Below are 15,317 nucleotides of genomic sequence, written 5' to 3'. Positions count from 1 at the left end.
GGGGCAAGTAAAGAGCGCATCAGAGAGGTGTATAAAATTATGCATGGTGTAGAAAAAGTAGTACAGATTTTTCTCCATAATAATAATAATAATAATAATAATAATAATAATAATAATAATTTATTTCTACCCCGCCCATCTGGCTGGGTTTCCCCAGCCACTCTGGGCGGCTTCCAACAAAAGATTAAAAATACCGTATTTTTCACTCTATAAGACGCACCAGACCACAAGACGCACCTAGTTTTTGGAGGAGAAAAACAAGAAAAAAATATTCTGAATCTCAGAAGCTAGAACAGCAAGAGGGATCACTGCGCAGTGAAAGCAGCAATCCCTCTTGCTGTTCTGGCTTCTGTGATAGCTGTGCAGCCTGCATTCGCTCCATAAGACGCAAACACCTTTCCCCTTACTTTTTAGAAGGGAAAAAGTGAGTCTTATAGGGCAAAAAATACGGTACATTAAAACATCAGTCATTTAAAACTTCCCTAAATATTACAATTCAGGGTCACCCAAGCACAGAGTAGTGGCAGCTTAGGATGGGCAAAATGAAGGAGTTTTTAAAATTTGTTTCTGCAAGATGTGGAGATGGCCACAAACACACATTTAAAAATGCAGATTCACCAGACTCCATGGAACTGTTCACTTTTATCAACTGTTTCTCAAACTAGTATTATCTCTGTAAACATTATTGTTGAAATGGTCGCAAATTGGGTTTTTGCAACCCCATCCCTCTTACTGCAATATGGTTTCTACACTGTTTGTTCTCATATGCTTTGTACTCACAAAGAACTGGCAAGACTCCCATATTGAAAGTTGCTTCAATGATTTTTCTATCAGATGCCTCTATTCCAGCATGATGATAAGCTACTCCATAGGTCAAGAGATCTATAAATGAAAATTAGACCCAGAACATTGCCAGAACATCTTGGGACAAATACATTAACTTTTCTGCAATTAGTATACACTGCATACCCCTCAGTCTGGCTTCTTTTACTGAATTTGCAGACTTTTGTAATCTGAAACAGAGAGAGAGAGTGTGTATCAGAATTAAAAATAAATAAAACACCATGCAAAAACCATCGATAGCAATTGCACATATTTCTTGCTTGAGTAATGATCTATACCATTATTTAAACCCTTTGAACTGAATTTTGTGAAATATCAAAACATAAAAATATTCCCTAGGATAGTTCAAGTATCAAATGGGGGGGGGGGGCAGGGAAACACTGGATTGTGGACTCAGAATTTTCTATGGCCCAAGTAACAATATCCAGAATAGCTCTGTTTATAAAACTGTCTTATGCTACTGGACTTCATCATACATGAAGAACAAACTATCCCATTCAGATATTCAGGACAGTGAAGGAGTATGATTTTTCCTCTTGTTTTTACTGCCTCATATCTCTTCTCATGCAGCGACATCTTCTTCTTTTGCCTGCCCGTCCTTATTGCAAGGGCCAGTGAATACATGTTTTTGCTTTCCAGAAGGGATATACATCTAGAAAAACCTTTGTTAGAAATTAGGCTTCAAGTCAAAATAGATTACAGCAGTCTAATACCTGATGTGTTGTCAGTACACCTGCTTCAATAAAGATGCATCATAATTCTTCATGCGAGAATCTTCAACTTCCTACTAAGTTTCAGCCAGCATTGGGGCTGCTCTATATCAAAGTCTAATCTGAGAGTTATAACATTTCCCCTGCCAAATATATTCCAGCTTAGTTTTCAGCTATCTTTACTACCACTCTTCTCTCAAGGAGCTCCAGTTGGCAGGGCTGGGTGGCTTAATTTATCCTGATGCCAACCCTATAAGCAGCAGAGGCTAAAAGATGGTGGCATACCCAGGGCCCCACATTATGGCTGAGAAGGAAGTTGAACATACAGATCCCTACAGTTGGTTGGTTGGTTGGTTGTAAGTTGCTTTGGGCAAGATAAAGCAACCAACCAATTTAATAATAATAAATGTCAGATCTTGTATCACTGCAATGCCAGGTCTATCACCCAGGTTTGTTTTTTTAGGTGCTGCCTAAAATACTTTATAAAACAAATATTCACATGTCTTCTGTGCCCAGATTTCGTTCCTGGATTTGGAATTGTGCTAGAAGCAGAGACACATCTAGATGTACACGTGTGTCATAAACTGGGATGTCTAGAAATCTGTACTGCCCTACCTGTAGGCTGTATTTGCTTTCACACTGAAATCCAGACAGATTTCCAGTCTCAGGCTGCATAAACATTCGATGCACAAAAGTTACCGGTAGGTGAAATGGGGTAAGGGAGCAAAAATGGGGTAAGGGAGCAAAAATGGTGGTTTTACAGAACACAGTTTTCTGATCAGAATAACAGCCTTCAGTTTATTGATGTGGACTTTTACAGGGCATCTATAGGACAATTTTGTGGCGACTGGGCAAAAACTGTACTTGGTATCTACATCCCTGTCATGGGTATGCCAAGAGATTCATATGGACACTGCCCTATGCAGATCATAGATGAACAATCTACTCCAGATATTCAAGGGAAAACTGCCTAGAGCAAACATCAATGGTAAGCGCATGCTTTACTGTACACATATGTACTCATATTCTCCAAACAGCCACTTGAAACACATGATAAATGAAAAGTATCCTTAGCAAAGTCACTTTTAGTGACAAATGGCATATTGGGGTAGGTTTTGTTATCTCGTCACCATAAGAGCCTATAAGCTACAAGCCTTGGGGCTACTGATTTTATAAACATATCATTATAAATTGGATAGATTTCCACAACTTTGCTACATATGTGATTGAATACAAAGAGATAGATATTAAAAGCAAGCTTGTCTTATAAAAAGGTACCTTTGTTTCTGTTCAAGACTCATAATAAATTTTGCATCTTTTGCTAGGACGGAAGCCGCCTGCTGTACTCCTTTCCTTGTGGCACAGAACTGTAAATAAAAAAACCCATGAAAACCCATTGTTTGTACTAATAATGCTAGAATATACACGAGAACATTACAATCACAAGGGAAAGGCACAATATATACCACAAGTGTTGGCTTTTGTTCAGAATACGTTTGAATAACACTAGCTACTTTGTAGTTAAGTGTTAAGTCAAATTTGAATTCCGTTTGGTTGCTACTGGAGGGGAATCCAAGCACGATTTTGCGAAGCTTCACTGGTCGGTGTCTTTCATCTATTTTCAGACATACAGCAGGCCCCTTGCCATCTGAAAGCCATTCTGCAATCTTTAAAGAGAAAAGAGAGCATGTTAGGCTTGAAGCTGGAAAATAATGCCTTGGGCTGAAATCCTGAACGTACTTGCTCAAGCAGAGCTGTTTAAGTCATGGAAGTTCTACTGACACAAATACTGTGTTGGTTATTCAATGTGCTCTTCTCTGTTATGAATATAATTGCCATAGAATTTTACTGTACTTTAGACCACATAATACTGACAAAGGGTTCCTGTGGATAGGGCAGACATTTCCCTCTGTGAGAGAGGGCTTGTTATACATTATGATCAAAGGCGGGATGCTATGTACTCAGCATTGTCTAGTACTGCATTGTGCCCGGGGGGGGGGTTAATATTTCATGAACATATCCCAGACTGATGGGAATTGTAGTCCAAAACAAGCAAAGTGTCACAGCTTCCCCATCCCTACTTTAACTGGAAATGCCAGGGATTGAAACTAAGACCAGCAGAATGCAAGGTATGTATTCTAGCATTGAGGTGTGAGCAATCAATAGATTCTGAGGGGGGAAAGCTCAACAACTTTCAGAGTGTCCTGGTTTTTACTTTTTGAAATATGGCAATCCTAGCTTATTCATGTTTGTTGTGGGTCGGTGGACAAATGACGGTGCTTATCTCATTTTGTACTGTGTGTGTATGTGTGTAGCTGAATGGGGGGAAACACCTCAGCATTTTGAATTCTAGAAATAAAATGCTATTAACTTTGCTTACATCATCTGCATTTGGGATTGTGGCAGAAACTGCCACAAACCTCATGAGAAGTACTGCGTCAGGATTCTCGAAGCCACGTGAAAGAGAAGACTGAATAGTTTTCATCCGACTGACAACAACTTCAAGAGTGGCACCACGGCTCTCATCTTTCACAATATGTACCTATTGAGTTAAACACAATTGTATATGAAGTACAATGCCCTGCTTTCAATCACTTGCATTTAAAAAAAACTTGTTATTACTTTACCTCATCAATGAGGATCAATCTCACTAGTTGAACTAAAGAGTTATCTCGCCACTTTCTAGTCATGCTATCCCATTTTTCCTAGTAGAAAAACAAACAAAATAATAATTATTATTATTCATATTAATGGTGCAGTCCTCCACTATCATTCCTCCGTTAACTTTTAATGAGATTTTCTGAGAGTAGTATTTGGTGATGTATATTGCTATTCTTATGAAAAGAATGCTATTATCAATCTAGTCAATGCTGAAGTAAAAGACTACTCTGGTAGGTCCTTGTTCCAAGCTAAGGACATTTTTATGTTAGAAATGGTGTAGATCAAACCCCCAAGCAGTAAATCTTTCACCGTAATCCAATAAAGTATGCAATTTAATTCTCCTTCCTAAGTTTTTAAAATGAATTATTGTTTAAATGATACTATCAGAGCACATGAAATTTGGCATAGGAATAAAGGTTTCTCATACAATGCCGCACAAAACAAACATAATACATTTTGATAAACTATAAATTAATCAAACTGCTTGATAAAACTAAAATATTTTTTTCAAGGGATTTTGAAGTTTTCCAGTCATTTCCTAGCATCAGAAACTGATGGAAAATGTTTACACACAAACAACAGCATGCATACGAAATATTTTTTTATGTCTAGTTAAGTATCTTCATTAAAAAAAAAATTCAAATGCAATTAATTGGACTGTGGAACCTACTGGTGTAGTCAAAATAATGTGAGCATGTTGTATTTCAAACAAGTCATCCATTGCCGTATCTCCTGTTAGTTCCTTACAGACGAGTCCAATGGGTCCAAATTTTTCTTTCCAGTCATCAAAACGCTGACTGCAGAGAGCTTTTATTGGAGCCACTAAAAACAATACAGAGTAGTTGGAGAATAGAAGACATGAATAAACAGGTCGCCAAACACATTGCCTACACTGATAAGATTTCTGAGTGAAACTAACTCTCCCCATCCTTCCCCCTCTTTTCTGACAAGTCAAGATCTTTATTCATTCCTGTACCTATTTGAGCTGGTCCTAGAACTAGATGAATCCACCCCCCATAGATTTTGAAAACTGCAATTTTACTTATGTAAGCAACAGCATATGGGTGAGTCATATTAATTTTATTATAAATCCAACACTTCCAAATAGCTTTCAACCTTAACTGTGTCCAGTATAGGTAGATAAAGCTCCAGGGGGCAACAAAAGCATTTATAATGTTATAGTTTCCGGGTGCCAGAGTTTGTGGATGTAAGTCTCCCATAATTCAAGATTTGACTAAACTATGCCAAACATGGAAAGCTCTCTGGGTTAAGCTTATGCTACCGAGGCAGGTCAGCTTGGCAGAGCTAGTTGAATGTGGGCCATTGGAGGAACAAAGGCTGGTGATTGGCTGTCATTGACCCATCAAGGAAGCCATTAAGAAGGCATTGAGGTACTAGACAATGAGGCGGGGGGCCCTCCAAGAGACAAGAAGGGTTTAGGATTTCAGGTTTGGATGACATAGGCTGGAGGGAAATAGTTTAACTGGGTTAGCAGTGACAAGGAGGAAGGAGTGGGGCAGAATGCGATATGGGCTGAAAGTGGCCGACTGTAACAAAGAGAGGGAGCATGGAGGATCTCTGTGTCTTTAGATCCCAGCCTGCGGTGCCCATGGGAGAGGTAAGGGATCCTCTGTATCAGTTTAATGCTGGGATTTTCCACCATCTGACTCAGGTTGTATATATCTGTAAATAAACCACATATATTAAAGACACCACAGTCTCTGCTGTACCTCAATGCCCAAAAGGAAACAAAGACTCTGGGTAAACACCTGGAACTTTTCTAGAATCTCTCACCACTCGTGGAGATTGGGGTGGGGTATAACAATATTATTACAAACTGTTAGAATCAGTATGTTTCATTCCTTTGGATCGAGAGAAGGGTGTGATTTAAATGCAATAAATAAATAAATAAATGAAATGGGCTTGTCTTTACTTTCTGAAGGCAGAACTACATGTTATACTGGGGAACCTGTGTTCCATAAACAGATGCAGGGCTTAAGGGTACTGGGGTAGTGTTTTGAACCTGGGCATCCAACAAAGCCTGGTACTTTACCTCCTGCATTCTGACCTCACTCTGCTGCAAACCTGGCTGAATACAATACAAGGCTGCCACCTAGACTATGGAAATTGTCAGCTATAAGGCAGCTCTGATCTCAGAGTTTGGCACAGCAACTTGTCACTATGAGTAGTAGCAGTGGATTCCTACTGCATTTCCTTGCTTTTGCCCTGCTTTGCCCTCTGTCTTCCCTAGGACAGAACTGCTGGCCCAGTCCTAATTACACCTCTGCCATCATAGATTCCTGCCTTCTCAGAAACTTGGGCTGTGACCTGCCTCCAACTATGCCTGCAATGCCTTTGCCTGTTAGGACCATATCCTTGTCTTGACATCAGATGAACATTTAGGAATTCCAGTTTGGAAGGATGGCTAAAATAACAACTTCAACAACTGTCATGTAGATTAAAAAATAAACCATGTTTAGCAATGTGACAAACTTTGTTTGGACATGTGTCCATATTCATCAACAAAACGATCATGCGTAAATATCAAAATAATGTTACCATTTTTTCTTGATAATTAATAATTATTAACTTAAGCATATGGCATACTCACCATATACAACTTTAATATTTAACCAAGGCATTTGCACTTTGATTAATAACCTGATAATTGCAAGCTCAAATATCACAGTTTTTCCAGAACCGGTGGGCGCACAGATCACAAAATTTCTATCTGTGTAAAGGAGCTAAAAAAGAACAACTAATAGTAAGTGGAGCACAAAATCAGGTGCATATATTTTGACAAGTAGGTTTGGAATAATTTGCACACAACCAACTATTTATTAATGTATTGATGTACACACACTCAAATCATGAATGATATAGTCATTAAGGCATGTCATTTTATGGGGTAAAACTTAATTTCTGAAAATTTATTCAATGAGGGGTGTTTAAAATAGGTTTGGGGGTATAAGTAATTCTAATCTGCTATTATTTTTGCTATTGGACAACATTTAGTGTGGTATGTCGACGTCAAAGCATATAATCTGCTTTCAGAAAATGAAACAAATTTCAAATTTACCTTCTGAAAATATCAGGTAATGCTAGATAAATAAATGGTATTGCAAGTACTTGGCAATCATTTTTAACGATTTCTATACAAGTTTACACATATTTTACTTGCCTAGCAAAACTATATTATATTAATTTAACCAAGATGTCTTTTGAATTCCCAGGTCATGTTACAACTTTGGAATTTGAAAATTGAAGAATTCAACATGCCGTAACAGCTAAGTTCAATTTTTTTAAAGACTACCTTTTTATGCATCAAATACTTTTTACTTTACACAAGGACAAAAAAGATAAAGTGGAAGCAATAGTTTTTCCTTGCGATCTGCCGCTGAGCAATTATGAAGAATATATGGCACAGCTAGGGCCATTATGTAGCAAAGCCTGCTGTAGAGTTGCTAACACAAAACCCATTTTCAAGTCTCAGGAGGGAGCCATGCACATAGAAGATGATAGGCCTTGACAGTGGTCTATCATTAAAAATACACAGTAAGATTTGTCCTTCAGCATCAATTTCAGAACAAATCATCCCTTAATGATCTGTTTTTTCCATAAATTATATGTAGCTTAAGCCCCCACTTGTGCAAAGTTCTAATGTTATAAAGAATAAACCTATTTATTTACTACTTTGTTACCAGAATAAGGCCAAAAGCTTTAAAAGGTTTGCTCTACTGTATGTCAGGGATGGGAAACCTGTGGCCCTCCAGAAAACTACAATTCCTATCAGCCCCAGGGGCCACGGGTGATGTGGGTTGTAGTCCAACAACATATGGAAGGCAATGGATTCCCCATACCTGCTTTATAGTAACCCCGTTCTAGTTAATGCTTTAGTTATCGCCTAAATTAAGAACACTGCAGAGATTTTGAAACTCCAGTCCTACATATTTTAGTTAAGTAATGTGGTCACAGCATGCTCAACAAATGCCATCATTTATAATGTTCTTTTGGCACTTTGTTTTATCTTGCAGTGCAATCATACACATATTTATTCAGAAATTAACTCCCACTGTGTTCGGTGAAGCTTTCCCCCAATTTAAGTGTGCACAGGATTGCCATTGTGCAATCTAACCCTATGCATCTAACCCTGCCAACCTAGCAGTTTGAAAGCACGTCAAAGTGCAAGTAGATAAATAGGTACCGCTCCGGCGGGAAGGTAAACGGCGTTTCCGTGCGCTGCTCTGGTTCACCAGAAGCAGCTTAGTCATGCTGACCACATGACCCGGAAGCTGTACGCCAGCTCCCTCGGCCAATAAAGCGAGATGAGAGTCGCAACCCCAGAGTCGGTCGCGACTGGACCTAATGGTCAGGGGTCCCTTTATCCCAAATAAAACTGCACAGGACTGCAGCCATGAGAGTTTATGTTGTATTTGTTCTTGCTGCTTGCCTTGGACCCTAGGGAAAGAATCCGGCAACTGAGCAAATATTCTCTTTTTTCCCTAGGGTCCAAGGCAAGCAGCAAGAACAAAACGTTCATCGAGCTCTTAGGAAGTGGTGAGCAGTGGAGGCTGGTCCATTAGGGCCCCACAAATCTCAGCCTGCCTTTAGTAGGTCCCTACCTGCCTATTTTCCAACTTAAAATTGGTCTGGGGGTAGCACTGCCTGAGTCAAAACTAGAATTACTTGGCTCCACTTGTCATTAGCTCTGCCTATTATTGGCCTTCCTGCCTTCTGCCATATGTGTGTCCCAGTGGGTATCAGTCACCACTGGTTGTGGGGAACCTCTGGACTGCTGAGCTACTTAGGCGTACCAGACCTCAGAGGTTAGTCTGCCAAGTCATTTTTCCTAAGCCACACCAGGTGCAGGAAAATTCAAGGTATGGCTGCCACAAAGGACAAATGGAGAAGGCACACTCTAGGTGAACACCAAACTGTTTCTTTGCCTGCAAGCAAAGGAAGATTTCTCCACTGTAGTTGAAGCCATGGCTATAATGTTCCATTGCAGTCACAAACTGAAGTTGGAGTCATATGGTGTGTCAGGTGATTTTATAGGCGGATAACTTTCCCCAAGTTACGGTACTTTGGGATCCAGTCCTCTGTTTGGAACCAGATCCCTGCCCTGCCCTAGTAGACTGCCAAACTTGATGGCAAGCTCCATTAATCTTGGCGGGTCACAGGAACTACTTTTATGAAATCAGCAGTGGGCATTTCCTTATGCATGGCCGTAAGTGTAAAAATAATTATGAAACCTGCATAGTTAAAACTAATCCATACTTACATCATCCAGAGCCTTGGATTGAATGTAATTAAAATAAGGGAATTCTTTGAAAATATTTCTAAACTGGGCAGCTTAAAGTCATATTAAGGAGTCAAACAATTTAGTTAGGAATGGATACATCTTTCACAATGAAGTACTTTATACAGACTTAAATAAAACTTCCCACTTTTAAACATTTGTTTGGAAAATGATTAAATGGAAGAATAGCAGTTCTTCAACTACATAGAAAATTTCTAACAAGGTTGGAGCTGGGGAGAAATGTAAAAAAAAAAATCAAAGAAAAAAACAATATGGGGTGGAATGAAATAAAAATTAAAACATATGCAAAATATTGATTTACTAATCAACCCTAAGCATTATTCATTATTGGGAAAACCCAAATAATGGTGCTATGATGGTTGTACTGCTGAAGCCTGCTATGGTAGCATAATGCAGCTGGCCCACTAAACTCCACACCCATACTCTAGTTGATTAAGAAAATATGAATATGTTAATTTTTCATTCAATGGACCATGGCCATTACTACAATCATAAGTTTCCTCAATTATATTTCTTTTTTTAGCAGTATATCGGAGTCCCCCAGCTACATGATTACTTTCTAGATTCTTAAAGCATATTTAAAAACATTATAGTTTACATAATATACAGCCAAGAAGTTACTTTTATATTTGTAGTGCATAAAAGGATACGGATTTCAGTCACAGGTCTCAAAATCAAGTCTTCTTCTGTAGTTCCTAGTGAATGAAACTTTATTTTTATCATCATCCATTAGCAATATTAATAAAAAACGCAAATAAAAATGGTGAGGATAGAATGTAATTTCATCAGTCTGGTTTCCTCCAGATATTTTTGACTACAATTCCCCCCCACCCCCAAAAGCAAGCCCAGCATCAGCCCCAGCCAGGTTGGCAAAGGTTGCATAACACTGATCCTGCAGGTAGATACACCAATTGAGGTGTCTGAAGCCAGAGTAGAAGGCTGCAATCTCCCAAAGCTTTATCTAGGAAAGCAAATAGCCAGTATCTTTTTGAGGACTGCAGACAAAAATTCTTGACTGCCCTTCTTCACAACTTTCAATACAGCAAATGTATCCACAAAACAATGACTTAGAGCAGTGGTTCCCAATTGATGGTCTGCACATACCCATCAACTGTCCCAAGACTTCCCATTTTGGGGGGGCCATGCTCTCATGCAAGAGCATGGCGCCCAAAAATGCGTGAGATCACAGCCGGACATTGTCTTGTGTGAGATTGCGGTGCTCAAAAACACATGTTGCGGTGCCCAAAAAAACATGGGGAGTGCCCATTTGTGTGCCTAGTCCTGGGACTCTGATCACTTGCCATGCTAAGTTCTGTGCCCATCTGTCTCTTCAAAAGGAAGGTGCAGGGGCATGTTGCTTGCTGGACCCATGTCCTAGCTTGCAAGAGCCATGTATGTGTACCTCCTTTACATCTGCTAAATCTTGTAACCTGTGCCTTGTCTTTAAAGACTTTGGCACAAACTGCACTGAGAGTTCAAGTCCCTTGTCTAGCAATGAGGGCCGGGGCAATAAGGTTTGGTACATCAGAGATGGGGAATCTATGGCCCTCTAGACATATTTGGATTCCAGATCCCATCAGCCCTAGCCAACATGGTCAGTCATAGAATCATAGATCTTACCGTTGGAAGGAACCCCAAGATTCATCTAGTCCAATCCCCTGCAATGCAGGAATTTCAGCTAAAGTATCCATGACAGATGGCCATGGTAAATGATCAGAGATGATGGGAACTGTAGTCCAACTTCATCTGGAGGACACCATGTTGACTACCACTGCTCTTTGGAAGTGCAGACTTATATCTTGCCCTCATTTACCTTCAAATTACCTATAGGCCCTTCTTTCCAATGTGGGAAGAAAGAAGAAGGATTGCTTGTGACATGTTGAAGAAATTTTTCACTGTAGTATATGCAGATGAAATTTGATGTGGAGGAGCAGAAGAGGAAGATGTGAAAGAACAATGCATAGCTTTCTTTTCATCAGTTCCCATGACTGACCTCAAAAATAGCAGAGCACTAAGCTCTTTGAGACATGCATTTAATCCACCACATTATAATTACTTCTGTCTTATCTGGCTTAGGTGTTCCTTTCTGTGATTCACATCTTTTTTTTTCTAATTTGCTTCTGACCTTCTATATGAATATGACTATGTTCCTTACTTTATATTACTCAAGCAGATTGTTGTGTATTTCTTGACTCCATCTACAGTTTTGTTCATGCAATAACTATGAATAATGTATATTCATGAAGCCAGTGTTGTAAATACCTTTGTAGCGAAAAATTACAGAGAAAATGTGTAATTTACCTTCCATCCTAAAAGTCTTTGAAACAGAAGGAAATGACTGTGCTTTTTCAATTCCATTTCCATAAGCAGAAAAAATATCATTTACACTAAACAGATTAAAATCTGAATCTTGAGTTAACTGCGTATTATTTTTCCATAGGTCTCCTTTCCTCATTTCTTTGTTGTTGGTAATATTACAATACGTGTCCATTTCTCCCTTGGCATTGGTACTCTCAGTGTTGCCTGGATTTACATATGTATAATTGGTTGGTTTAAATAAGCTGTAATAAATTCAAAGGGATATTTTCATATAATATACACATTTACAACCTACTTACATAGCAATTACATACTACAGCTTACATTGCTTTGTTTCCAATACCTGCGGAAAACCAAACCTGTTATTTGTTACTTGAAACAGGCTTGCACAATTTTTGACGCACCAAGCTTCCCCATACCCATTCTTGCAGTCTCTGGCAGGCAACCGAAACAAGGGGTTAATTCAGCCTTGGGCTGGTCATTATACAGGGCTGGCAGGCCATGTTTCCTTTAGTGCCTATCAAGCTGTGAGGCATGGACCAAGATCTCCAAGATAAATTCACTGTTGATTTGGAAGTGAAATAGCTGAGTACAGATAAAAGAAACAATGACATTGAAAGAGGAAAGACTTGCAGTGGCTTTGGACTTTACACTTCTAACACAACATCCAAAGTGGGACATTTTGCATCTCTGCCACAGTGAGATGTATCAGCCGTACAGGAATGATATGTGTCTTTCCATTTTATACGTTGCTCTGAAAATGTTGTGCATCTGTTTTTCCTGCTTGAGCATAACATCAAAACCACTTACATTTGACGCCAAGAACATGCAGTGGCTTTGCCTGCATATTTCAATGTATGACACAGAGTATACTGTGAGTGGGATACAGTATGCCAGGATAACTAGCAAAGCACCTTCACTCATACTGACCTAGACGACCCATATGTTCACTTGATGAGGCCCCAGATGACCATGACATCATGGAAACAGGCCTTGCCCACAGTGGCACCATCCTTCTGGAACCCAGTCCCCATTCAGGAAGCATCAAATGTGGTATGTTTTTAAAACCCATTTCTTTATTCAGGCTTTCTCTGGTTGTTGAAAACATTTTTTTTCCAGATTGTGCTGATCGGTATTGTGATTTAGCATTTTACTATGTATCTGAGAAATAGGGAACACCAGGCCCAGGTGACAAAGACCTTCAGCCTTCACAACTATCCCCAGGTCCCATCCATCCATGGCCCTATTTTGAACCCTGTGTCTTTGCCTTGCTGGAATGTGTACTTGAGCTCTGATGATGCTCTTGCTCGTCTGGATGGAGGGTCAAGAGAAGCATGCGAGTGTGTGCAGATACTAGCCAACTGCACAAAAGTAAGATGTGCATTCGTACCTCTGCCTACCTTTGCCTCTGGCCACACCCACTGCTGGCATGTGGCCCTTAGAAGATTGCCTAGAAAGGAAAGCATCCCTCAGGCTAAAAAAAAGCTCCTCTGATGTATCTCTTAGATTTTTGCTGTGATTTTATGACTTTACTTCTTCTTGCAAACTGCATAGAGTTGTTTTATGTTAAGCGGCATTTTAGTTGTATGTATCAATAAATATAAAAATAAACATCTGGACAGGAATAATTCAAGAAGAATGGAAAAGTAGCCAGGGTGCAACAATCTTTCCTTTTCAAAGAGCTGCTTACTTGTAGTTCATTGCTTGTTAGTTCTCACTTTCAATATTTGTGGTAATAGTCATTAATTAAAGAAAACCCACTGGATTCTACACATCCAAAAAGAGGAGCAACATATCTGAAATGGGCTGAGAATCAGCATTCATTGTCACCTAGATAGCTTTCAAGTAGACTCAAAATATCTTAGAGTTAACTGAACTTTCAGGACGCATTTCTGAAAAGTACAGTTCTAGTCTGCTGCAACAAACTGGCAAAGAGTGACGTCCAGTCCTATTAAAGCAATGATTATCCTGTGATTGATTCTTAAAGGAGTTGGATTACATGCATGCCCTGTGACAGCTTAAAGTATAAAAATAAACTAGTATATCTGTGAGCTGCCAAGGACCATGTCTTTGTATGGAATTTTAAGAGTGTGTTTGGTAGTACATCAGCTGCCTCTTAACTAAAGTAATAAACTAAATCCTGTGTTTAAATCCTTGTAAAAAAAAAAGGGTTGTGCCTAGAGCAAATCTAATTACTGTATTAAAACACCGCCGAAAGGAACTATCCCAGTTTTCTCACATTCAAAAGAATATTAACACAATTGCCTGGAGCCCTATTAAGCACTTTCATTTCAAAGATCAAAAACTGAGTCTTTGACAAATGTATCTAAAATAATATGGTTCTGATATTTGATGAATTATTATAATTGGCTTTTAAAAGCCTACCTTTTCCTGAATGTTGAGCAGGCACTTTCATCACCATCTTCTTCTGGAAAATTAATTAATAGTTTATTTTTTTAAAGGTTTTCTACAAGACAGTTAACAAGCTCTGTTTTCATATTAATCAAGGTCATAGGGGAACAATGGGACCAATTCCAGACTATTGGCCTGAAAATAACTTACCTGCCTCCACTAACTGAACTCCTATAGGCTTTGCCTGGTAGAATTCATAGCAAAGTAATCATGTAGACAATTTAGGATTTTATCCCTTAGTAATGCTCTTAAAAGAGGGCAAGTCATTTGCTCTGTGCAAGCTACTTGCAAAAGGAAAAGAAATGTAGAATATTATGCCTACCAAGAAGTTGATTCAACAAAACATGCATAAAAGAAAATAAATTTCATGCCATTATTCTCAATGTTTTCTTGCACTTTCTCAGCTTGACAATCCTTAAAATCCCTCATTTATTATGGTCATGCACAGGCCCCGATATCTGGCCTATACAGTACTTATATTGGTGTTTTTTTAAATAAAAAATCCTGATCTGTTCCAGAGTCACCCTGTATTTTCTCTCTGCTTCACTCATTCATCAGCTCCAGAGCTACTCTGTATAAAATTGAATTGTGTTCCTCACTCACTATAATGGAGCTTTTCCTCCTTTTGGCCAAAGTGTATGGCATGTAGAGATACAGAATCCCCTTCAAAGTGGATTAAACATGCCAAAGTGCATCCAAATATGTCCCGGAGATTTTTGTGAGGGGAAGTAAAAGTGATTCACTTTAATCCATAATCCCTTTGGGTGGAGGCTATCTGCTCCTTACCTTAAAGTAATTTAAGAGGTGACTGAGCGAAATGCATTCTTGCTTCTATATTGTTTTAAAAATGGCACCTTCACGTTGACCTAAGCGCTCTGTGGTAAGCCTTGTTTTCTCCAATAAGCCATGGGCCTATTGCCTACAATACCGCTTGTAGGGTTGCAAAGAGCTCTGAACTTTTTTGTAGGAGAAAAACAGATTTTTAAAAAAATAATACTTAAATGAAATTTTAATTTCTTTTCTTCTTCTTTTTAATCCTCCATTGCTGCACC

General features: G+C 39.0%; 1 protein-coding gene and 1 long non-coding RNA gene across 8 annotated transcripts in view; one reads left to right on the top strand and one right to left on the bottom strand.

Moving 5' to 3' along the window:
- Positions 1-15,317, top strand: part of LOC310765615 — a 501,503-nt gene that overhangs the window by 468,479 nt on the left and 17,707 nt on the right. The gene's annotated exons all lie outside the window — the stretch shown is intronic.
- HFM1 (helicase for meiosis 1) overlaps positions 1-15,317 on the bottom strand; it is a 49,824-nt gene that overhangs the window by 29,784 nt on the left and 4,723 nt on the right. For 5 of the 7 annotated variants that reach the window (XM_083620558.1, XM_083620557.1, XM_083620556.1 and 2 more), the window contains exons 4-15: positions 14,239-14,281; positions 11,836-12,095; positions 10,185-10,229; positions 9,496-9,566; positions 6,826-6,958; positions 4,885-5,036; positions 4,181-4,258; positions 3,934-4,095; positions 3,020-3,220; positions 2,832-2,920; positions 970-1,013; positions 781-882 (exon numbers count right to left, since the gene is read on the bottom strand). In XM_083620558.1, coding sequence (XP_083476684.1) covers positions 781-882; positions 970-1,013; positions 2,832-2,920; positions 3,020-3,220; positions 3,934-4,095; positions 4,181-4,258; positions 4,885-5,036; positions 6,826-6,958; positions 9,496-9,566; positions 10,185-10,229; positions 11,836-12,095; positions 14,239-14,281 — 1,380 coding nt within the window. The remainder of the gene's footprint in view (positions 1-780; positions 883-969; positions 1,014-2,831; positions 2,921-3,019; positions 3,221-3,933; positions 4,096-4,180; positions 4,259-4,884; positions 5,037-6,825; positions 6,959-9,495; positions 9,567-10,184; positions 10,230-11,835; positions 12,096-14,238; positions 14,282-15,317) is intronic. The other 2 variants (XM_083620560.1, XM_083620559.1) reach the window with 1 other exon arrangement.

The sequence above is a fragment of the Podarcis filfolensis genome (genome assembly GCF_964270895.1).
Source record: "Podarcis filfolensis genome assembly, chromosome: 6".
NCBI classification, from domain to species: domain Eukaryota; kingdom Metazoa; phylum Chordata; class Lepidosauria; order Squamata; family Lacertidae; genus Podarcis; species Podarcis filfolensis.
Note: the sequence above shows the minus strand (reverse complement) of the source record. Positions and strands in the feature narration are given on the sequence as shown.